The 23,781-nt window shown below is 41.0% G+C and overlaps 1 protein-coding gene and 1 long non-coding RNA gene across 2 annotated transcripts; both read left to right on the top strand.

Moving 5' to 3' along the window:
• Window positions 1-20,392: 20,392 nt before the first annotated feature.
• Window positions 20,393-22,381, top strand: LOC145656101 (protein NDRG1-like). Its single transcript, XM_081709511.1, has 6 exons — window positions 20,393-20,618; window positions 20,730-20,850; window positions 21,288-21,350; window positions 21,464-21,524; window positions 21,878-21,964; window positions 22,373-22,381. Exons 1-6 carry the CDS (start codon window positions 20,555-20,557, stop codon window positions 22,379-22,381), a joined length of 405 nt encoding a protein of 134 aa, XP_081565637.1. The 5' UTR covers window positions 20,393-20,554.
• Window positions 22,382-22,470: 89 nt separating this feature from the next.
• Window positions 22,471-23,454, top strand: LOC145656114 (uncharacterized). The gene is made up of 3 exons (XR_014121857.1): window positions 22,471-22,529; window positions 23,077-23,180; window positions 23,286-23,454. It is a non-coding gene; the product is annotated as an uncharacterized LOC145656114 (long non-coding RNA).
• Window positions 23,455-23,781: the final 327 nt, after the last annotated feature.

Raw genomic sequence — 23,781 nt, 5'->3', positions numbered from 1 at the left:
TGTGAGTGGAGGAGGGTGTGTGTGTTGGACTGGTTTAAAACTCATTCTTTAAGGTCATCTACGTCAGACGAGACTCACCGTGGCAGTGTGAAAAACTCCACCTCTTCAGTTGCCTCGCAGCCTGCTTCACACTCACAAAAACGCTCCAGTAGTGTTGGCTGAAAAAAGAAAGAGACCCTTTCATTGAGAGTGATAAAATCAAAATGGTAGCATGTCATAACTGTATTCTCTCCTTTACAACACAGTAATGAAGCCTTATCCAAAGAGGGTGTGTGAGGTGACCAACCTTAAAGTAAGTGTGTAGGCTGTCGGTCGTAGCAGGGCTCAGATTTACAGAGAGGTGGTTGTAGACATCCACTCTGCAGCTCTGCTTTCCACAGCTTTCACAAAATGGAGAACAGAAATGTTACAACATTTGCACAGAAATAATCTCCTGCATCCCTTATACAGTGTGTGAGTTATCACATGCTAATTTGCTCAGTTTTACAAGTAGATAACATCTTATCTAATGTGAAGCATCAGAGCAGAAAACATTTAGAATGCTCAGTCCATGTCTGTTATGTTTTCCCAAACTCACACACACTCTGAGATTTGAAAGCTATGTGATGAATACAAGCTGAACTTGTGAGCATTTTAAATGTTCATATTTAAGTTATGTATGTTATGAAACTTTCATGAATACTTTAAACAGAGATGTCCGGAGAAAGCGCCTACTCTCCGTGAGAAAATGTACTTTAAACAAACATGTTAAGACTGGTTAAGACCAGTCCATTAACACAAAGGAGATATGCAACAGTGATACCTAATTACCTGGTACATGTGAGCACAGACTTGATATGAAACTCAAAGTTTGCCACAGGGCAGATGTAAGAGAAGAAAGAGGCCCTGAGTCTCTCTCCCTCCTCTTTCAGCTGCAGTAAGCAGAGCATCAGGAACTCATGAGCATCCTGTGGAGGACAGCACAGGAGAACATCAGAGGAGGATTTGCTCCTGGACTTCAACAGCAGCACGGTGAGAAAACAAAGGTGGCCGTGTGCAGTTCCTGCAGGGTACTGCGTGAGGTTCTGATGTGTTCTGAATGGCTGAGGGGGCTATTTAGCTGGACCTGTTCATAGTCCTCTTCGAATGCAGGGCAGCGGGCTGAAACACACTCAAGCAGGGCTCCCAGGAGCTGCACCTTCTGCTTTGTGCTGCGAGTGGTGAGCTGGGCCTGCTGCAGATCTGAAAAACATCTACACACAGCAACAGGGAGACCAAGTGGTTTATATCTCTGAGCATCACAGCACCTCCTTAAGCACTCATGATTAAACAGTTCATTTAGACCCATGTGAAGCCTCTGGTTCTGAACGGGTACCTGAGCATCTGGCAACTAGAAGGATCCGTCAAGCAGGATGACTGAGCTCTGATGGGTCTCCAGAAGCAGGAGATACTCAGTAGGCACTGCAGAGTGGCGTTCATATAGCAGCTGTTCCCAATGTTGGGAAACCTAACAGGTCATCCATGTTAAAAATAGATTTAGTGCACAAGCTCTGAAACATCCAGGCCACTACATGTCAGTATAATGGCTGTTTCATAATGTGAAGAAGAACTGCTAAATGACTTACTGCTCATTTAATTACAATATGTTTGTATTTGTATAGGAGAAAAAGACTGAGCTTCACCTGTGTAAACTGTAAAATCATCTACTCTTAATAGGCTGTGTAGTAAAACGCGGTGTGTATTCTCGTCTTTACCCGAGCTGCCGAATGTTGAGGTGTTCGACAGCGGAATGGATGGGGGTGTGGCCTTGGCCCTCACCCTGACCAATCTGACGCATCCTTTTACTCCTGAGGACGTGCAGCAGCTGTCGCAATAAATTCCGCGGCTGAACACGAGTGTCTGCCTGCATCAGAACAGCCGGAAACCTGAGAGAGAGAAAAGAAGGGAGAGATGAATACAGAGTGGCCAGTTATGCACAAAATGTTCACATAACAACCCTTAGACAGATAAAGGTGTGAAGAATGAAAAATACAATGATGTTTTTTCTCGTTTTATGCCCTAAGGAAGTTACAATGGCAGTGCCATTGGGTAACCACCATGCCACACTTTTCTCTGCCACGAAGATGAATTTTGATAATGTACCCACCTCTCAATGCGCACGGAGTCCACATCTTTATCTGCAGCCTCTGTATAGAGAACAGAAACTTGGAGTAAATGTCCTTAACCAAAAACAGACTATGCATTTGAACAACATGATCAAATCTGCTGAGCTCTAACCAGGAACAATCACTGCTGTAGTCCTGAGCGACTCATATGAGGAGGAGGAGGAGGCTTGACCAGGAAGGCACGACTGGGTAGAAGAGGCATTGTGGGATATGTCCACAGGTGAAAAGGAAGAAGCAGTACTGAAGATCAGGGACCCCTCAGAGGAAGAGGGGCAAGAAGTGGAGGTGGTCACATTCGCGGCGTGACCGTCTAATGCCACGCAGGAGTCAGATACTTTGGAGGATGAGATTATGTGTCTCCACCAACTTCTATTCGTTTTCTCCTTCTTCTTTTTCTGTAGAAAAGCATTGTAGAAACGTATTGATTTGTATATGCAGTATTATCGCGACTTAGCGATATCTCGGTATTCTTACAAGAATCTCATTTTGATTTAAAAAAAACAAAACAAAACTTTTTAATCATCTGCATTTGCGCTAGTTTTTTTTACAGGAAAATGCTAATTAGTTACGCACTGTAACGGCCCGAGTGCCGCTGGTCAAGGAACAGGACGTACAGACTCGCTCCACGGAGACGTTTATTAACGATTATTAACATACGATACAGACACCGGCACTCACGTATAACACAAACTGTGACCGTGAACATGATCAACGACTGACAATAAGGCACACACTAACAAGGGTTTAAATACATACAAACATGACAAGAGTAAACCGATGCAGGTGTGTGCTGAACAACATAGGCAAGGTTACGCACGAGACAGTCAACGAAGAACTCCCAGTGCACGCGGCGGGCCATACCACGTGACCAGTGGAAGCGTTCCGTGACATGCACAATAAATCTTAATCCTTTTCAGATTATCGTATTTAAAATCGTTCCCAAAGTGTAGGAAAAAACATACATACCTTCATACACGAGCAAACACAGCCCATCCTGTTCGAATCTGTGATCTACTCGATTAGAGAATTAAGTAAAATATCAAATATGGTTTTTACAGGTCCTTTAACTGATATTCGCGATACAGCGCACCTCATTGTTTTGTTTTAAAACGGAGTTTTGACTCTTAGATGTTCTGAATATGTATTATTTTGTCATTACTGATGCAAGTTCTCAGTTCTCATACGTTGTCACCCTCTTGAAAATAAATATTATTTACGTGTGTGTGTGTGTGTGTGTGTAAGCGTTTCAAACGTTAAGATTCTTTAACTTCCGCAGTATAGTTTGGTAAATTCAGGTAGCGTAATGTTTTTTCCTAAAATCCTCACTGTCTCGCCCTGTGGTAAGGAGAAATGTTCCAAATATGACAGGTTACGTTTTATCATAGATAACTGGCTACAAATTTACATTTGCGCCCTAATTTCTCTAGACATACATCTATAAGCATTGTTACTTTAAGACGCAATTAGTCTTGCGCTCTGGCAAACGTGTGCACCTGTAAATAATTACAATTATTTTAATGTACAACTTATTTTATTGTATAACCACACTGTAAATAGAATCCATAAGAATGTATTCAAAGCCAGAGTTGTAACGTTCAGTTATTTTTACAGGTAGAGGATTACTGTGCTTCTACTATCTCTTAGCAACAAGTGATTTTTTTTTCTTCAGTATGACATGTGGGATAGTTTAGGGAACCTGATTTTTTTGTTAGATAAATATGTGTGGGTTATGACCGTTAAAAAGACCTGAACAAAAAAAATGTTTGGATTTTTATTCGCTGTCACCTTTCATCACGGGCAACATAAAAATTCACACTACTGCAATATCGCTAACATGTTACTGGCATGCGAATAAGACACCTGAGCACAGAGAGAAACCCAGTGTTATGATTACAGTTGACATTGGAACTAGCTAGATAGCTCATATTAAGACACTTCTTTGGAGAACACGTGCTAAAGTGTTTTCCCCACAATCTATATGCACAATTTATTTGCCAACTGTGACCAGAGAGAGAACATAGCTTACTCACAGCCTAGGACATGCATGGATTTTGATGAGGACTGCATATGCCTGGGATCAATTCAAACACGTCATGACGATGATATAAAACCTGATGAAACAAGCTTGACAAGCAGCAGTTCCGTTTTTCCGTGAAAGTATCAAGCACAGATGAAGACGTTTCTATGGTTATCTCGGTTTTATAAATATTAGCCTATAGAGTTGGGCTTAGTACGTGAATAAAAGATGGAATTAAACATGCATAAATTACGGTGTCCTGGAAAACCCATCGTGCTGCAAATACACAAAGCATATTCATCAAAGTGGTAACACACTTTAGAAATGCGGTGCAAATTTAGAAAACGCATACAACTTCAGGAACAAATCCTGTCACAACACAACGGAAGTGCTGTTTCCGGAGGACACGGAAAGGGGTGGACTTCTATGAGATTAGCGTGAAGTCTATTGGAAGTAGTGACAACTGAGTAAAAAGGGTTGTTTTTTTTCCAGTTACCACAGTGTTATCAAGGGTAGGTATGTGATACAGAATGGAAGACTGACCTATTCATGCTCTGCATTCTTGCTTATTTTATACATAAGGCAGCCTTAAAAACATGGGATGGAAATCCCATTTAACACAATATGGACTGTTTTACATTCAGAGTGAAATAAGTAACATTCACCTTTTAATATATATTATATATTTATTTATTTTAAATGTTAAAATTCTTAACTAGGTCAGTGTTTTAGTTAGCTGCAAAAATGCCCCCATATTGAAATTTGTATTTCTAATGTCACAAGAACACTTTATTGACCTATCTCTGCCTAGTCAGCCTATAGAGGTTTAGCACACCCACTTAAATTGCCTTTCTCAGGCATTTCAGCTCTGAGTACCTTTTGAATGAAGCACAATACAGGGCAGCCAATCATAAAGGAGCTCATTTATCTTACATCCGTCTTAAAGGTGCAGTAGCAACAGGTGCCTGTTGAATTCCAAGCGATATCTATAGAGGTTGGAAATTGGTTGTGTAAAAAAAAAAAACAGGCTGAAAACGAGTCGTTTCCGTTCTGTGAATTGGGAGAAAGGGACAGTGTGTGGAAGCCCAACCCCAGTCATATAGGTTTGCTTCAAACAGTACCATTACCATCACCCACTCTGGTGCACTAGTTTGAGTGTATTAGAACTAGTAGCAATGCTGAAGCATTACATGTATCTATAACAAATATTCTGACCATGATGAAGTGATAGATTTGTTAAGGCAAACTGTGTATGCAAAACATGTTGCTTAGGTCACTTGCTCTAATTGTACACAACTCTAAAGCTACACAACTGTACATTAGTTAAAGTCTACACAGTGTCAGTCATGTGAAGTACAACTGAAAGTTCCCCTGTTGTATTCTTCCAACAATCAAGTTCTGCGTAAGTGGGGGCAAAATAATATGAGCTTCACATCAAAGAACATTTTAAACAAATGGACTGTATGTACATCTTTTTTTCTAATGTTACAATTGGAGTCTAAAGTTATATCTCTTATCAGTGGAGGATGCACTTGCTCAAACCTTTTCTTTAGATTCCTTTTGTACACACTACAGACTGTGACCTCGAGATGCTTGAATGAATGTTGAACATTCACACTTGTGTATGAGTGCCGAATGTTAGCTAATGCATCATGATGAGCCTATCCTTTTTGAGTTACTTACTGAGATCATTCTCATAGCAAGTTCATTACACCTTGTGTACTCGATGTAGTGCGGTGAGCAGTTTCAATCTTAGTTACAATCTTAGTTATCAAAGACTCACTCCACCGACCAAAGCCTCTTCTCTTAGACAACATGACAAAACCATAGCAGCTTGAGAGCAAAAATCGAGCCTCGTAAGAGGTGTTATGTTCCATAGGCAGATTGACATCTTAATGCGATACACATGAACTCAATTTTCTTTGCATACATGTACATTGCACTTGTAATGTTTCTGATATTGCTTCTCTCCTGAATAGCTCAGTCAGTAGAGCATCAGACTTTTAATCTGTGGTCCCTGTTCAAGTGAAAATATTGTTCTTTGCCACTAAAGTGCGCTTGAGAAGTTTCTTGAAATACCTCTAGATCAACCTAAGTCAAGGGACAGGACCCTGTTGCCTTGAGCCTTGCCGATTAAACTGACATTTCACATCCGTTTCCCCCAGCTGTGATGCTGTGCATTGGCTGTCATCCCAGGTTAGGCTAGCTAGTTCTGCTGGCAAGCTTGAAATATCAAAATCCTTCCTACTTTAAAAAAAATCATCACTTCTGAGCGTATCCTTTTTGAGTTAATTACTGAGATCATTCTCACAGCAAGTTCATTAGACCTTGTTCACTCATTGTAGTTCGGTGAGCAATTTCTATATTGGATGAGAGAAGGAGCAGACTTGTTCAAGTCACAGAATCCATTTACACTTAAACAACAGGAGCTTGTCAGTGGAGGGTGTACTTGCTCACACCTTTCTTTTCGATTCCTGTTGCATAAGGGAATAAGTGACAAGGGAAGTCATTTTGGAACAAACCTGTGAGGCAACTGTCTTTGAGGCAAAGTGTCTGTATCCAGGGAAGAACATGTGCATGTTCAAGTGCTTGCCCTGTACTTCATTCTCTGAAGTTTACTGAGAAAGACCTGACAGCAGTTGAACACCATTGGTTGTTGTCTGCTACCTTGTCTCTGTCTCTCTCTGTGTTCGCATGATAGGCACCACTGCATGCCATGCACCAGGCCTCCTTTCTTGTGAGGCTGTCCCTCATGACATCTATGGAGTGCATAATTGAAGACTAAGTAAAAGGATTCCCTTAAGATCTGAATACCTTTGGTTGTTGTCGTACATTGTCTCTGGCTCTCTCTGTGTTAAATGCAGACTGCTCAGGTCATGGTGTTGACAGCTTCTAGTATTTTCACTAGATCCAAAGCAGTGTCAAACCTGTTTTTACATTTAAATGTTTTCACTTGGTTTTACATTTTAATGTTAACAAAATAAGAAACAATACACATTATAAATGTTAGATAGCTACATATTTGTACTTCTTGTACAAATTAAGAAAATAATAGAACACTAATTTAGTTATGTGACATATTGACACCTGAGCAAGACATGAGTGAGGGATAAAAAGGCAGGATATTAGTCACACAAAGCACTGCCAAAAAGTTTTAAAAACACAGATGTGTGGAAGCTCATGAAGACAGGCTCAGCTTTAGTCCACAGTATGCTAAATGGGAAACACTGGAGGATGGTACATGAGGGGTTTAAATAGGGAGAGAGTTAATTAGAAGCAGGTGATCGTGATGGTTGATAAGTGTGTGATTGTGAACCGAGCAGTGGTCGTCGTGGGTGATTTGTGCGGATATGTGTGTACGTGTCTGTGTCTGCGTTCCTGGTTCGGTGCGGACCAGAACCTGACAACTTGTTTCCACTTGATATCAGAATTAGTTGAAGAGAATTTCTGGTCCCGTCCTTTATTGCAACTTAAATATAAACATGCTTTTGAGGGACCCTCCGGAGAATGTCGGAGGGGTACACAAGAGTTTAATTCTTATAAACTTTTTCAAGGGCAATTATGTAAACAACCCTCCTTTTTTTCCATATTGTTCTTTGAAGTTTCCACCATTATGCTCAAATTACACATGAAATTATAAAAGCTAGTCACCTATGAACCTGCGGGCTTATATAGAAGGGAAAATAAACTATGGACTATTTGTGCTCTGCATTCTTGCGTATTTATTTATGCTAGGCTGTACATAACGCAGCCTTAAAAACATGGGATAAAAATCCCCATGTAACACAATTCAGGTTCTGTCTAAATACATGGCTAGCTAGCTAGTTATTTTACAATCCCATTTAGCCCATATATCGTCGTGAATGTCCTGAACAAAACGCGCTGTACCTAATCCCCATAAATGACATATCTCTCAGTGAATAAAAACTCGTATGCTTCAACAGTATACAATGGGAGAAATGGCGATCACCTTTAAAAGGATTTCTTACTGTAGGCCTATTATAAACAACATGGAGGAAATAAAAATAAAAATACTTGAGTCAGACCGTGGGCACAGGCTGCTAATAAATCAGGTAAATGAAACTGGATGGACTGCTTAATTTTGTAACAACACAACATTTATGGTGACAAGGATGTTTCACACATACACTCTTAAGTGATGCTGACCTCAATATCCATATTTCACATTGTTACTGTAACACTATAGATGAACCTAAACCTCACATTCTCATCACGTTGATAAGCTTTTTGAAAGTTCCGCTCTGCACGTCTCTGAAAGGCAGGTGAGTTAATCTTCTGGAAACATAAAAGCATGATCTTAAATCTTTCACTTTGTTCTTATATGCGAGTTGTCAATAAGTCAAAATTCTTGTTAAAACTCTGGAACTCTGTTGCAGCTCAGTGTCTCTGTTTTGCATTGCCAGATCACTGGACAGGAGTATGTCCAGCTTTGACACACGTGCCCTGCGCTGACCAGTACCGCCAGCAACCACAACACATGTGGAGACGAAATGCTCTTTAACTACTTGTCCTTCCTCCACGTATATACACTCAAAACTCCAGTTTAGAGTGGTTAATGGCACTTACGCCAGCACACTGTACCGGTTTGTTCACCTGTAGTCAGAGATGCACGGACCCGTTGGTGCGTATGCGTAACTCGGAGCAGGTGCTGCTCTACAAGGTTATGCTGCTGCTTATTGTCACTCTCTCACGACCACAAGCCCTCATCTACTTTAACAAGGCTAAGTCACTGATAATGTAATAACAAACATGTTTGACAAAATACTAGGTCATGGTTTGCAGTCTGAAGTATTTCTGACCTGCTGAGAGTTAGCCTGATTTGATTTAGCTTGTTCTTAACCTTTGTTTAGTATGTTACGTAAAAGCTCACTCATTAGGGTTTTTTTTTAATAGGCTGTAGTAATTTCAGGAGCTCAGGCAGGGGCATACTTATATTTATGAGTGGCTATGCAACACCCACTGAAATAAAAGCTGAGGATGTCATTGCAGAGGTAGGAGGAGCCAGAGCAGAATATTACAGAATATTACATTGCTTGAATAGTGGCTCTGTCTGCCCTGGGGGTATTATTGAAACCCAAAGGCTGAAAGGATGGGGAGGAGAGAGAGAGAGAGAGAGAGAGAGAGAGAGAGAGAGAGAGAGAGAGAGAGAGAGAAAGAGAGAGAGAGAGAGAGAGAGCATGTGTGAACATATTCTTGTCACGGTACGGCCCCTCCCCCCAAACGTCTCCCCGTGTGCGTTTGCTTGTGTGTGTGTGTGTGTGTGTTCATCCGTGTGGCCACGCTCACTTGTGTTTCACGCCTGCCCTTCGTTGTGTTGTTATTGTTTGCGTATATAAGTCCTTTGTGTAAACGTTAACGTTGTCAGTGTTTGATCCCACGATAGCCTTATTGCTACGTTGTCTTCCATGTCTCTAAATAAACATCGTTGTATGCATCATGGCTCCTCTTTTGTATCCTGCCAATCCTCCCTGCGTTACAATTATGATAAAATTTGATAAAATACAAGATCATAGTTTGCAGTCTGAAGTACTTTTGACCTGCTGAGAGTTAGCCTGATTTGAGTTAGCCTGTTCCTAACCTTTGTTTAGTATGTTGCGTAAAAGCTGATGGAAATATTTCAGATGTAACATACATCTAACTGACCTAGTAGAGCAAAATTACAGAATTTTAAGGAGGAAGTGACGTTCTTGGGGCATATCATTAAGGGAAATACACACAAGCTGTCTCAAAACCGACCACAAGCCCTAATTTCGCTACCTAAACCATAGTGGCATACTCCCATCTTACTCTTTTAGTCCCACACGCAGTACACCGAATACTGCAGGACCAAAGAGTGTCACACTTCTCAGCCCAGTGGTAGCTGAGATACCACACCACCCTCTTAGATATGCCTAATATAACTGTCAAAAGGTGTATAACACTGAACCCAGCTACACTCCTTCCTACGGAGGAGGATGGAGATCCACAAGACTGCACAGCAATCTTAGCTGAAGTATATATACCGCGGGTTGATCTCTTGGAAGAAGCCATAAGTAACCCAGACCTATGCCTCTATGTGGATGGGTCAGCAAGCAGGGACGACACAGGGGTCAATAGGGAAGCATACGCGGTAGTAACAGATCATGAAATACTTAAAACAGAAGTATTACCATCCTCCTATTCAGCGCAGGCTGCTGAACTAATAGCACTGACGGAAGCATGCAAACTAGCTGCAGACAAAACTGTTAATGATTTTGGAGCCATATGGAAACATAGGCAATTCCTGACAAGCTCGGGGAAATATATTAGACATCGCCATCTTGCTAGAAGCCATTTTGCTGCCAAAGACAATTGCAGTTGTTAAGTGTGCAGCTCACAAGACTACAGAAGACCAAATCAGCAAGGGGAATAATTTTGCAGATAGAGTAGCAAAGGCAGCTGCAACTAAAACCGCTGTGCAAGCAATACAGGAAACCGCTGCTACCCCGCAGGCCACATTACGGGAGATTCAGTCATGGGCTACCGCCACCGAGCGCACCAGGTGGAGATAACTAGACTGCACAGTGTACAATGGTGCTTGGACACACACACCTACGGGCAAACCTTGCCTACCCAAATCATACGTGCAGGGCCTAATCAGAATTGCTCATGGGCGTAGCCATATGAGCAAAGGGGGAATCGTGGACAGCATATTAAAGTACTGGTTGAGTTGGAACTGTGTTGAGTAGGGTGTTAAAGGCAAGGCCTACCCTTTCAACACTCGGAACCGTCAAGAAACCCATAAGATGGGTGTGTTGGTGCTTGTGATACTTGGGGTCTGGCATAGTGTCCACTTGAGTACATCCGAACGTATAACCTGGGATACCTCCTCCTCCGGTTATTGGACCAGGTTAAACAACGGCTATTTTAGCACCTCTAACAAGGAACAAATCCCATGGTATCAAGCCTTCAATAAGCCAGTGCAGCAGACAATTACAGGTCACCTAAGAGAAAACACCACAAAGCAGAGTCAAATCATTAGGGTTCCGTCTGGTTCTTATGATTATTCTGCAAACAGAAACTATGTATGGGACATCAGAACTGATAGTGAAGTTAAACAGTCAATCTTACTATTGCCAGTGCGCCCGGGGATGGAAATGCCATTCAGGTAAAGTTACGAGGAAACTGGAACAATCCCAATGGTAGCTATCTGTGCTGTATAGAAAGGGTGGGGGCTGACATTTGTGTGCCTCTGACACATGTAGCACTGCCACATAGAGAAAATCAGACACAGCTAACACAGTCAGAACATAGACTGCATATTAACATGGATGAAGAATCCCACGACTTATCAGAAGACTTGTTGCCATTTCAGGGTCCCAACGCCACTGAGGCAGAACGATTAGCAGCTAAATGCCAGCAAAATACAGCGTGTATGTCAGTCATTGTGCATGCCCAACATATCGAGCAAGAGTGCCTGGTGTGCCAGCATACCAGTGTTCCATGGACTGTAATCCCTCTGAAAAACGCAGACGTAGGAGAAGTGAATATGACAATCTCTATGTGCCAGGTTATTAACCAGACCTCAAACTGTCCCAGTCCCACTAACCCCGCACCACCGAAAATGATGCTGCATGTGGCAGCTAGTAAGGGTGAGATATTTGTATAGCAGATGAAGCAGCAGGTGCCGGAAGGCTGGTCCAGATGCGTCGACTATGTGCAGGTGCACAGCAACGGCACTTGCAGTGACTCCAATAGCAGTTCCCTGTGGAATTGCTCCATGACAACCCTGCAGGGGTATTGGAATGTAATGCGGGTCGGTGGTTCGGTGGCCTATGGTGAATTGCCACAGAACTGGACTGGATGTTGTTATCCAGCTGTAGTGCGCCCAAGGACACAGGTGTATACACTTCCCCATGCCAAGCAGCACAGGGTGAGGAGAGACATAACCAGCATAGACTCTTGTGGTAGAATTCTGAGGGACCCATGGACCACTCCGGGTGAAACCATTGGTTGGTCCCTTTTCCTGGGCGGTGGCACAGTAGCAGCCCTGCAAAAGATCAGTGGCTTAGCTTATCAGTTACTGCAAGTAGTTAATGACACCTTAGCAGCAATAGGTGCCGTAAAGATAGAACAACAAGCGATAAGGGCAGTAGTGCTTCAACATAGAATGGTATTAAATCTCCTAACCATGAAGGAAGGAGGAGTGTGCAAAATGATTAACACTTCCTGCTGTTTTTACATTCCAGATCTCAGCGCTAATATTACTGATTATATGAATCATATGTGATCTGCCTTCACTCCGCAGCCTACAGTTCCAGTAGCGGCTGTAGCGTTGCCCATTCTGCTACCCATTCTTCTTCTTTTTCTTCTTCTTCTGTGTTTACCTCCTTTTTTGTCATTGCGTGTCAGACGTCTTTCTAGTGTGTTCACCATGCCAGCGCTCAGCGGCCATGCCAATGACCAACCGCAGCTCAGTGAAGACATTCTGCTCCCCAAGATGGGCGGTGCTGGTGATCCACATGAAGACATCGTAGTGCTATTTGCTGAATAAATGTGTGATAATGTGTGATATAGAATAAAGGGGGGAAATGTTGTGGAAATTTACCTTACTTCATTTTGTGGAAATTTACTTTGCTTTATTTTACTTTGCTTTATGTTTCTATAGTCACAGCATAACAGTCTGCAGATAAGCGTGTGAGTCAGGTACACCAGCTGCTCACATACCGTTCTAACCATAGAGATAGAAGAAGCCTTCAGCGCTCAGGCTAACCAAAACATGAATTAGCCAATACTCTGTAGGAGTCGTTTTTCTTTTTTTTCTCTTTCTTCTGTTCTGTGTATAAGGGGAGGGGGACCGTACTGCGGGTCAGTCCTCTTACTCTGTTATACAGGGGACAGAACTCAATAAACTTTTACTCTTTACTACTCAATGCATAAAGCTGTCTGTGTTTGATGTGCTCTCATTTTCCCACCACATCCATTTAGCAGTACTTCTGAATAACCGAAATGGCTTAAAACAGCTGAGGGGATGTTTGAAACTGAGTGATAAGATGTTCAGCAATTTATATATGATAATACAAGGCAGTAAATTAAATTTGGCTGAACTGGACAATAGTACCTGGCATGAAAAGTATGTCGTAGAAAGAGTAACAAAAAACTCAACCTCTCACCTCGCGCTCTGAGATGTCTTCGTCACTGTCTGTAGTGTCCTCTAGGATACTTCTGCCCTCACTAAAGTGTGTCAACCTGACCGGGTCAAACATCTCTTGAACATAATAACTACACAATGGAAAATCAGCTTCAAGTGCTGCATTGAGCAAGAGTGCACTGTAAATGGCCAGATATAAATGGCAATGTCAGTAGTAAATTTATATATGCAGTCATGGAACAGGACCTAGCTGTAGAGCACAGCTTTAAGGTGCATATTATGATGTGCTCTTACCAATCATCCTCCTGGCTGTGTCTTGCTCTTTTGGCCAAATGTTTCTCTTCCAAAGCAGACAGACCAGACTCGCTGCATATTACTCTGTGCACTATAAATAAACCACATGTATAATGCCTTGTAAACAATGGAAGAAGGGAAATTTGAACTGTGACTACTCTGTTAAAGGGGCGGATAAGGCACCCCACCCAAACCCCCGAAAGCTGTTCTGTTATCCCTAATTGCTATGCAATAGTCCTGTGATTAACTCAAAGGCTGGAGAAGTTTCACCTTTCTCTATTTGAATCCTGAAGGCTGTTCGGTTCCGTCGCCCACAATCCATCCTGTGTAATTAAACATTCACATCATAACTCGACACCGTGTAATAGGGCAAACTCACTCGGATCGGGGAAAGGATCACAGACTACCTGTACTGCTGCTGCAACTCTGCGGCCATTCCAACAACATCCACATACATTCCAGCAACATCCTATTATAGGACACAGTGTATCTGGCTTAAGTACACCCATTTAATAGCATGTTGGACCTTCTTTGGCCTCCAGAACTGCAGCAATTCTTTCTGGCATAGTTTCCACTATATGCTGAAAATACTCTGCAGGAATCTTGGTCCAATCTTCATAGGATATTTTCTCTCAAATTACATAGAGGGACTGACATGTTCTAAACTGCCTGTTATACCTTTACCCAGGGATGTTCTATAGGATTAAGATCTGGGGACTGTGAAGGCCAGGAAAACATTGAAAATTTGCTGTCTTGATACTGGAACAAATCCGTGATTATACAACCCTTGCGGCAGGGTTTCTTGTCTTGTTGAAAGTGTCCTTCTGCCATAGTTTAAGCAGCTGCATGAAGGGATGCACTCGGTCGCAATACATAGGTAAGCCCTTCTGTTCAAACATCTACTGATTTCAGAGGACCCATGGTGTGCCAAGAAAACATTCCTCACACCTTTATGCCACCTCTACCAGCTTGAACTGTTGACACCTGACAGGAAGGACTCTTTAATTCATGCTGCTTATGCCAAATTCTTACCCTCCCATCATCATAGTGCAACAGAATTTTGGATACATCTGACAAGATGATGTTCCACTGTTTAGTTTTCTGCTCTTCTGCCCACTGGAGTCTTGCCGTTCTGTTTGCCTCAGACAGCAATGACACTCGAACAGATCATCTGAACAGGTCATCCAAATGTGCTAAGGTGATGACCTGTGCATTCAGACATGTTAGTTGGAGCAACAGCATTGTATCTGGCTGCAATTTGCTTGACCGTGCACCACTTGATCATCAGAATTATTCTTGATGTCATCCTCCTTTGATCCCTTTCAAAATATTGGTCCTGGTTAGTCTGGTCCATGCCTCGTTCGCAGTTCGCTTCGCTCAGACCACTTGACTTTCCCATTCTAATGTTTACATGGCGTTTTTTGCAATTAGTCAAAACTGACCTTTCATGACCTTCATTATAAACTTTTCTAAGCAGTCATGACCTCACCCTGTCATAATATTTACTATCATATCTTCCCTGTGTCCAAAGTGATCTCATGGCAGGAATTTTCTAGCCAACCATTTCTAAGTCAAGCCAATTCAAGCAGAAATGCCACTGAGAGTGTTTCTGATGAACTCCTGTCATTGTACTAAGTCGGTAAGAAAGGGTTAACTACATAAAAATAAAAGTGAATGACTTAAAAGTTTGATCATTTTAACTGAATCTATATTTTATGGAATGGTGTAATTAACCTTCATTATAAACTTTCCTTAGTCGTCATGGCCTGTCCCTGCCAGAATATTTACTATCAGATTTTCCCTGTGTCCAAAGTGATATCATGGCAGGAATTTTCCCAAGTGTTTACATTAAAGGAATCTGACTATACTGATTACTCTTTGCCAGCTAACAGCAAATAAAAGATGCTGGATTTTGGATTATGTGAGTATATAACGCGTGACTGTGTTTGTGTCAGAGAAGGGAGAGGAGAGGCTTTGTCTCCAGCCTCCCGCTGCTTGCCGCTGTTCAGCTTCTCACTCCTGAGATCCTTCTCGTTCTCCTTCTCCCCATTGCGTCCCACTCCGCCAATGCTGCTGCAACTTCAACCGCTGACAAAGTGCACCAGCTCAAAGCGTGGTCTAGAGCCAAATTTCAACACGGGCATCTTCCTCATTGGCTCATCTCCTCAGAGGGGCAACACATGCACAGTTTCAGCTCCTATCGATGCCCACGTAGAACCTTATAAAATCAAACTGACAATGACAAGGAAACCATATTTTCAACACCTCCAGCACAAGTAGTAGTTTTTAGCAATGCACTACTTTTAGTGGTTGTTGAGCATCTGGAAAGAATGCAAGTCACCAGGGTAACATCATCAAGAAGCCCTTTTAGACTTACTTCCATCAGATGAATTCGGCCTCTTTTTTGCTTCAGTATTTGGGACTAATTCGTAGGAGGGCATTTTGCCAACATGAATCCCCTCTGCCATGTCATGCACTCTCTGCATCAGTTGTGGGCCATACCTGCTAGACCAAACATTTACATTCTGAATACTTTGGCTCAAGTTGTTAAAATCTTAGTATAAAAATCAACACTTTTATCTGTATCTTAATTTCAGGCTGATTTAACAAGTAGATAAGCTAACGTAGTGAGCGGTTGTCTTGGCTTGTCCTAATGGCAGTCAGGGGCCAAAACACTTACTGTAACACTTTATACTTATAACACACTTTCCTTAACTATTACAGATGCCGTTTAACAATGTTCTATTTTTAAAATATGGAAACAGCAACTCAGCACATAAGGCGTTAGACCATACCTGCATGCTAAGAACACATGGTTCACTCAGACCATCGATAGAGACAACAGCTGATCTAAGTCTCTTGCTTCGTAATTTTCAACGTGCTTGTTTATGAATAACTTTCGAGCTAACCACTGCTTATCACTTTCAAAGTGTTGTCAGAATTTATTGATATGAAAGGCTCTCGTCATGCTGATAATTGTCTGGTAGGACCAACTGACAACGTTATTGCCCCGACATACGCCCGGTGAGAAAAGCATTGTGGGAATTTCAAATATGGCCTGTGCAATGCTCGGTTTGCCTGCTAGTGCCTGATCTTCGAGCAGGGAACCTCCAGCTTTGGTCACGTTCTGCCCAGAAATCTATCCGCTTCAAGATTGGTCTAATGGGCCAGTCATTGCTCATCCTCCGCCGCTCTTGTTCAGTCGGCAGAGGGTGGATTTTCGTCCTGCTCTGTCTCTGTCCCATTGTCAAATGCGCTAACATTTGCTGAACTTGAATCTTTTTAATTCTATGGCAGGGGTAACATTCCAGAACTGTTGTCAGTGTAGATCATTTGAATAAATGACTGTTCTGTTTGCCTGCTACGAGCTGCCATAGCTGCAGGTGTTTGGTGACTAGACCAGTCAGCATGCAGGAGTCTGCCTATGTTCAGTTAGAACAGGCATCAGTAAGACAAGACTCGCTGTACTCACTCATTATCTTAATACTGTTCATTAAATTAAGTCAGCGGTTTATATTGAGTTTACGTCATTTGGTACGACGACTCTACAGTCTTGAATTGATTTATGCAGTGTAATATGGATATAAATGTTAAAATGTTCTATTACAGAACACGACACCTGTTGCGTTTTATATTGGTAAATATCTGATATGACCGCTGTAACATAAAGTTGCGGTTATAAGTACGTGAAACATTTTGATCGACTGAAATGTAGATGTATGTACATGCAATATATTTGTGATTATGTAAATCAAACAGCTATTCTTATTCTTATGGCTAGCTAAATTGATTGCAATTTCGTCGTCTTCAAGGCATGGCATGGTGTTTATTCATTCTTTGGCATACAAAATGACACCTTTTCACGTTTTGGAACTACAAATATGGCGGCCTTTTTTCTTTAGCGTTTTAATGACGTAAAAGCAGAGTCTCACCGTAAAGTCGGGCAGGAGGATCTGGACTCATTTATTTCTTCGTATCTTCCCCCATCTAGCGGTCAATAACGGGTAGTCTTGAACTGATTTCTATCGCGTAATACTTCGGATATAAATGTTTAAATTTCCTGTTGCAGAACAGACAAAGTATAGTCAACCAGTTCTAACCTTTTGATAAAAACTTGAACTTCAAAGTAGGTGAATCTATTTCCTTAAACCAATGAGATCACAGTTCATTTACATAACATCAATGCTTTGAGTGCTTTAGATATGAGAACATCACAGTGATCTTTCTGCTCACACATCAGTCAGTCTATAATTCTGTATTATGTGTTTCTATAGCTTCCAACTTTCATGAGTTCCTTGAATCTGTGGAGAAAAGTGCAGACCAATGTAGTTTCTTATTTGTGAACATTTATACATTTATTGTAATTTATTTATCATTTAAATGTTTTAATTCTTTTAATTTATAGACATAAGGATACAGAAAACAGTTCATATATGTATAGTACATCAATCAATGTATAACACTTTTAGTACTTAGTATATGAATCAATGTATAATATTTGGACTGCTTTAACACCAGTACAAAAGTTTAATATAATAAAGAAATAATGCACTGTGATTACGTGTGGCGGCACGAGTGCCGTAGGGCGAGGGGCAGGACGCACAGACTCCACTGACTGGGACGAACATTTATTAACATAAATGACAGCGGCACTCATGTATTAGAAACAATAAACATGGACCTGAAACAAATGAAGTTAAACAAACATAATACACAAGAATACATCTAACATAAACACGTTACATTCAGACATTACACCGACAATGACCAACACCCTGTACACTTTAACACGGGTTTATATACATTGAGACGAACAAGGTGCAGGTGTGGTTACAAACACAGCCCTCCCACTGAACGTGGCAGGCCAAACCACATGACTCGGGGGAGGCTAACATTCCATGACATTATGCTTCATCTTGTAAAAGCTTTACATGACTGACAATTTCAGCTTTTTCAGAGGACCTATTTAATTCTTTCTTACATTGTACTTCTTTCCATTCCTAGTCTAATCTTGAAATAAATTTAATTTTAATGGAAGTCTTCATAATGTGTGTTTCAGGTTATGCAAATACTTTGGGAGTTGTTTAAATCAGTCAATCCACTGAATTCCCCACCAACAACAGTATGAATAATTAATTGTCATTTACATTTATAACTTTTAACATACTAGTAGCATGTGAGTTTCATGAATTTGTACTTCATTAACTATTTGTATCACATTATTTACATTACTGTTGTAATAGTAATAGTAAAAATTCAATGGTAATAGGGCACATTGATTTGACACAGTTCAATGGCATTAAACTGCTATTAAATGAGTTCCAGTGAAGTAACTTGCTACTTGAGTATTCTTGTAACAGATACTTTCTTACTTTTACTTAAGTAATAATTTAAATGACTACTTTTACTTCTACTTCAGTAGTTATTATTTTAAAGTAACAGTAATTTTACTTGATGACAGTTTTGCCTACTCTACCGACCTCTCTCTGTATTACAGTTAATGTCTTGATCTTTATCAAAAACCCATGTAGTGCCTGCATGGAGGGACTTCGTGTTGTATTGGAAAACTGTAATAAATGTCTATATAACTGTACCCATCTTTCAGCTACGTACTCAGCTGCCGCTAAAAATAGGGATTTCACATATTTTTTAAACTTTTGACTTATTTTCCCAATGACCAAAATGTCAGCGCAACCCTGTAGTAACATCACAATGTCTATGACGTCACAATGGCTATGACATCACTACATCTATTTTAAAGGTGAGCGCAAGCATCTATATGTTATTTCACTTGACACACTTCAGCAGTTCAAAGGTTGGGAGACAATAGGGTGAATTAAACCTAACCATAGGTGGTGGATTACTACTGAATTTTACAGAACAAGGTACAGTGGAATCTTTAGTCTCTTAGGGATCATTTTGATGCATTTCAAACAGAGAAGGTCTGTCAGAAAAACAGCTGTAACATCCAAAACATACTTCATCAAGCATTAAAAAGTGGCATGGTGTTCTTGTCATATAGATTTTAGGGAATCTGTCATTAAACTGCTCAAAAGTATTTTAGTGATGTCATAATATTACTATTACAGGAGAGCTGCAAATATTCTAAATTGGAACTGCACAGCCTAATATCCAAATAAGTCTGTACTGAATCTCTGTGACCAAAAGGAAACGACCCTTACAGTGGCACCAGCAATGCAGACGGTATTCAGACAGGGAATCGATTTAGCGAGGAATATTTGCTCGTCAACTTTTGGGATAATGGCAAAAAGGGTAGGTTGGGCAAATGTTTTAAAAAGAGAATACTTGTTTAATACTACCTTACAACCAAGTTTTATCTAACTTTGTACTGAGAATTTTTGCTTCTTAACCCCCAGGCCCTCTATAACCCTCTATTGGAGGATGATGAAGAAACATCTGATGATGCCTTTTGTATGGACCCGTTGTGTCCGGTAAAATAAGGCTGTATTTTCAGACATTGAGTACTGTTAATAGAATAAAGTCTATGGGATGGATCTTTTCACATCCAGAATGAAATGTTACCACTCCAAAATCTATTTTTCTCTGTGTTTTGTCTGAAGGATTTTAAGGGGGCATTTTGGGGTCAAGTTGTGGTAAGTAGCACTACCTTTTCACAGATGTTTCAATAGGCTAAAGCTTTTACCCATAAAGCATGTTTTCAAGCACTGTCATGTGTCTTCTGAGTCAAACATGATCTTTTGTAAACAAATTAACTTGGTTAATGATAAATAATAAATAAATGATTGACATTCCTCGTGATAAGAGGCTCATTCCACAGAAGTAGTTCTAAGTGTGACAGAGTAATGTCCTGACACACAAAACCACTGCAGTGGAATCAGACCTCTTTTTAGAGGTTTTTCTTATACATCTAGACCTAGACCTTTATACTCCACCTGGGTCTTATAGGAGGACAATGTGGAGACCCCCTTTGGCACTGTATGCTGCACCATGGCAGGTATCCCCAGGGATAACCGACCGGTCATCCTCACCTACCATGACATCGGAATGAACCGTAAGACTCTGATACTGTTGCTTGTGGCACGTAGCTGATTGCTCTAAAGTCTAAAACTTAGCATAAGCATCATTTATTGTGTTGTAATGACCCTGGAATGCATGTCTGCAGACAAAACTTGCTTCGACGTTCTTTTCTATGATGAGGACATGCAGGAAATCATGCGACACTTTGCCGTGTGTCAGGTCAACGCTCCTGGGCAACATGAGGGTGCCAGCACCTTCCCTGCAGGGTGAGCGTGAGTGCACCATATGCCACAATGTTCTTTCAGGGGCTGAAAGACATTCCAAGGTTAAATCTAATCTAAAATGTGACCTTCAGCTACCCCATACAATTTTTTCCAGAATGTATATTTATCAGAACCTACTCCATAGCCCTCCGTCTGCCCTCAGACCACTCCTTCCTGGCAGTCAGACAGGACGACTCTATGCCATGGTGTTGGTGCCCACCTAAACTAACATCTGGAGGCCCTGACTGTCAGCATGTCTAGCTGGCACCGGCTTGTCATGCACCAGGGTTTCTTTCATGAACTTTTTTCTTAGCGTTCATATGCTACATTGATGGCTGTGGCTCCCAGTACATCATAGCTAGGTTTAGCAGGTTCAAATCCTGAAGAATCAGTGGCGTCCCTTAGAATTATAACTCACTCAGGGCAATTTTTTCCTGTAGATTCACATATCCCTCAATGGACAAGCTCTCCGAGACCCTCCCAATTGTGCTCAAGCATTTTAAGTGAGTGAACCAGATTAGCCATTTACTCTGAGATTAAACTGTCAATCCTTGTTCTAATCTGAAACCTTGCGCTTTAATGGTTTAAAGTTATGTACATTTTTTTCTCTCCACAGAATTAAGAGTGTTATTGGAATGGGTGTTGGAGCAGGAGCAAACATCCTCACACGGTTCGCTGTGAGTTGTAGCACTGTCTTTCTTCCCAATAGATTTTAACACAATGATCAAACAAGGATTACTCCTTGGTGAAATTCTTGCTTTGTAACAAAGTGTTGATACTTGCAGCATAATCCTAATCATTACACTGTCAAGCTAGCTAGACATCAACTCTCCAGAATACTGACACTTCACTATTGTTCCTCTGCTTGCACATGTAAACAAACCTTTTTCTAAGTGCAATGTAAAGTGCAAGAATGCCAAATATGGAGACTCTTAATTGCTCATTTAACTACAACAGTTTGACATATAGTAAGTAATTTTGCCCTGAAGGTTCATCTCCCTTTGACTGCTCATGCATAAATGTCTTGCAGTTGAAGTACCCAGACTTGGTTGAGGGCCTTGTCCTGATGAACATTAATGCTCAGGTAGAGGGCTGGGCAGACCGGGCAGCATCCAAGGTATCACAGTCTAATGCAATAGTAATTATCATTCTGTTAACACCCTGCTTAATCATCACGATCCCTGTATCTCTACAATTATGTCGTTTAGCTGGTCCCACCTAGCGTCCATGTCTATGGTTTCCCTGTCTCATGTCTTTTGTTTTGCTTTACTTCCTTGTTGTGGTTCCGTTCCTTAGCTTCATTTTCTCCGCTCCTTATTATTTGCACCTGTCTTGTTTAACTCTTATTACTTCATGTATTTAAACTGTCTTGTTCCCTGTGTCTTGGCTGTTCACTGAATCCATATAACTTTCAATGTGATAACAAATAGTTCTCAGCATATTACTCTTAGTTTTCTGCAGTTTCCAGTTAACCTTTCATGCCAATCATATGGTGACAATCGACCCTATATTTTTATTCTTTTAGGATCCTTAGAACAGTGTCAAGCCTCTTTTAATAAAGTAATGTATTTGATCAAAGCTTATGTGTACTCCAGCCACTAAAGATCAACCCACACTTTCCACAGATTTCCAGCTGGGCCCTTGGTCCCCCCAGTGTTGTCATCTCCCACCTGTTCGGTCAGGTACGAAATAACGCCTAAAATGAAATGTATATTGTATGTATTATTGAGCAGTACTTGTCAACCCAGTCCTTGTGATACATCTGACATCCCACATTTTCCCTCTATCCCAGCTCCTGACAACATCATCCTAGCTCCTAAACCAAGCCATTAGGAAAATGAACACCTGGTACAGTTGTACTGGGCTGGGTTAGAATAAACATGTGGGCCATTTCATGTGTACTGTGGACTGGGTCACTAAACACTGAACTAGAATATTTAAAAGTTAAATGCCTTATTACTAAAGATGAGTGTTCCAAATGAGCTGTCCTGAATTTAGACTGTGTCCTTTTCGTAACTAAAGAACCAGATGCCTACATTATTGTCCATCAAAAGGTCAACAATGTTTTTTTTTTTTTTTACATATTCCTTTTATTATACATTTCTGTCTCGAGTGCCTGTGCAGACTGTGCATATAGAGGAAGAGACATTTAAATTCATATTCACATCAAGTTTTAATGTTTTGTGACTGATTGTGTCTTGGACTGACTCCTTTATGGCACCGTGGCAGGAGGAGATTAAGAAGAAGGCAGAATTTGTAAAGACCTTCCGTCACAACATCAGCAAAAGGATTAACCAGACCAACCTTCTGCATTTTATGAAGTCCTACAACAGGTATGACTGACATCTGCATTCTATGGAATCTTCTGAGCTCTCTGCTTCTAGACTTGTTTGTCATATGAACAGCTCCCAGTCTTATTAGATCTGATCAATTTTCAGCCGAAGTAAACTGAACATTAAGAGAACTTCTCTGGGTAGAAAGACTCTAAAGTAAGTGAGAAACTGTTTCTCTTTTATCCTTATTCCATGTTATTTTTTGATGTAAAATGCCCCTGTGCCACCACATGCCTGAAAGGTTTTGTTGCTGTAGGTGTCACACTCTTCTGGTGGTAGGAGATGACTCTCCTGTGGTGGATGCTGTGGTATGTACAGCTTGTTTTACATGCAGAAGTTTAAAAACAACATTCAAAATCCAACCCAGCATTCAAATCAAACTTCTATATGTACCTGGGAGCCTGCGTGCAAATGTTTGTGTTTTCCGTCGTAGGTTGACTGCAATTCCAAAATGAATCCCTCAAAGACAACCCTCCTCAAAGTTAGTGACCTTCAAACCTCAGCAAAGCGATACTTAAAATGTTATGTTTTGCTTTTTTTATTTGACTCTCATTATAAATGCAGAAGTCATTATATGTCACTGGGGGCTTATAAATCTAGA

This window comes from Electrophorus electricus, unplaced genomic scaffold, assembly GCF_041902795.1.
Source record: "Electrophorus electricus isolate QZ-2024a unplaced genomic scaffold, ASM4190279v1 Scaffold47, whole genome shotgun sequence".
Classification (NCBI taxonomy): Eukaryota; Metazoa; Chordata; class Actinopteri; order Gymnotiformes; family Gymnotidae; genus Electrophorus; species Electrophorus electricus.
The sequence above is the reverse complement of the archived record's forward strand: the minus strand, read 5'-3'. Positions and strand labels throughout refer to the sequence as shown.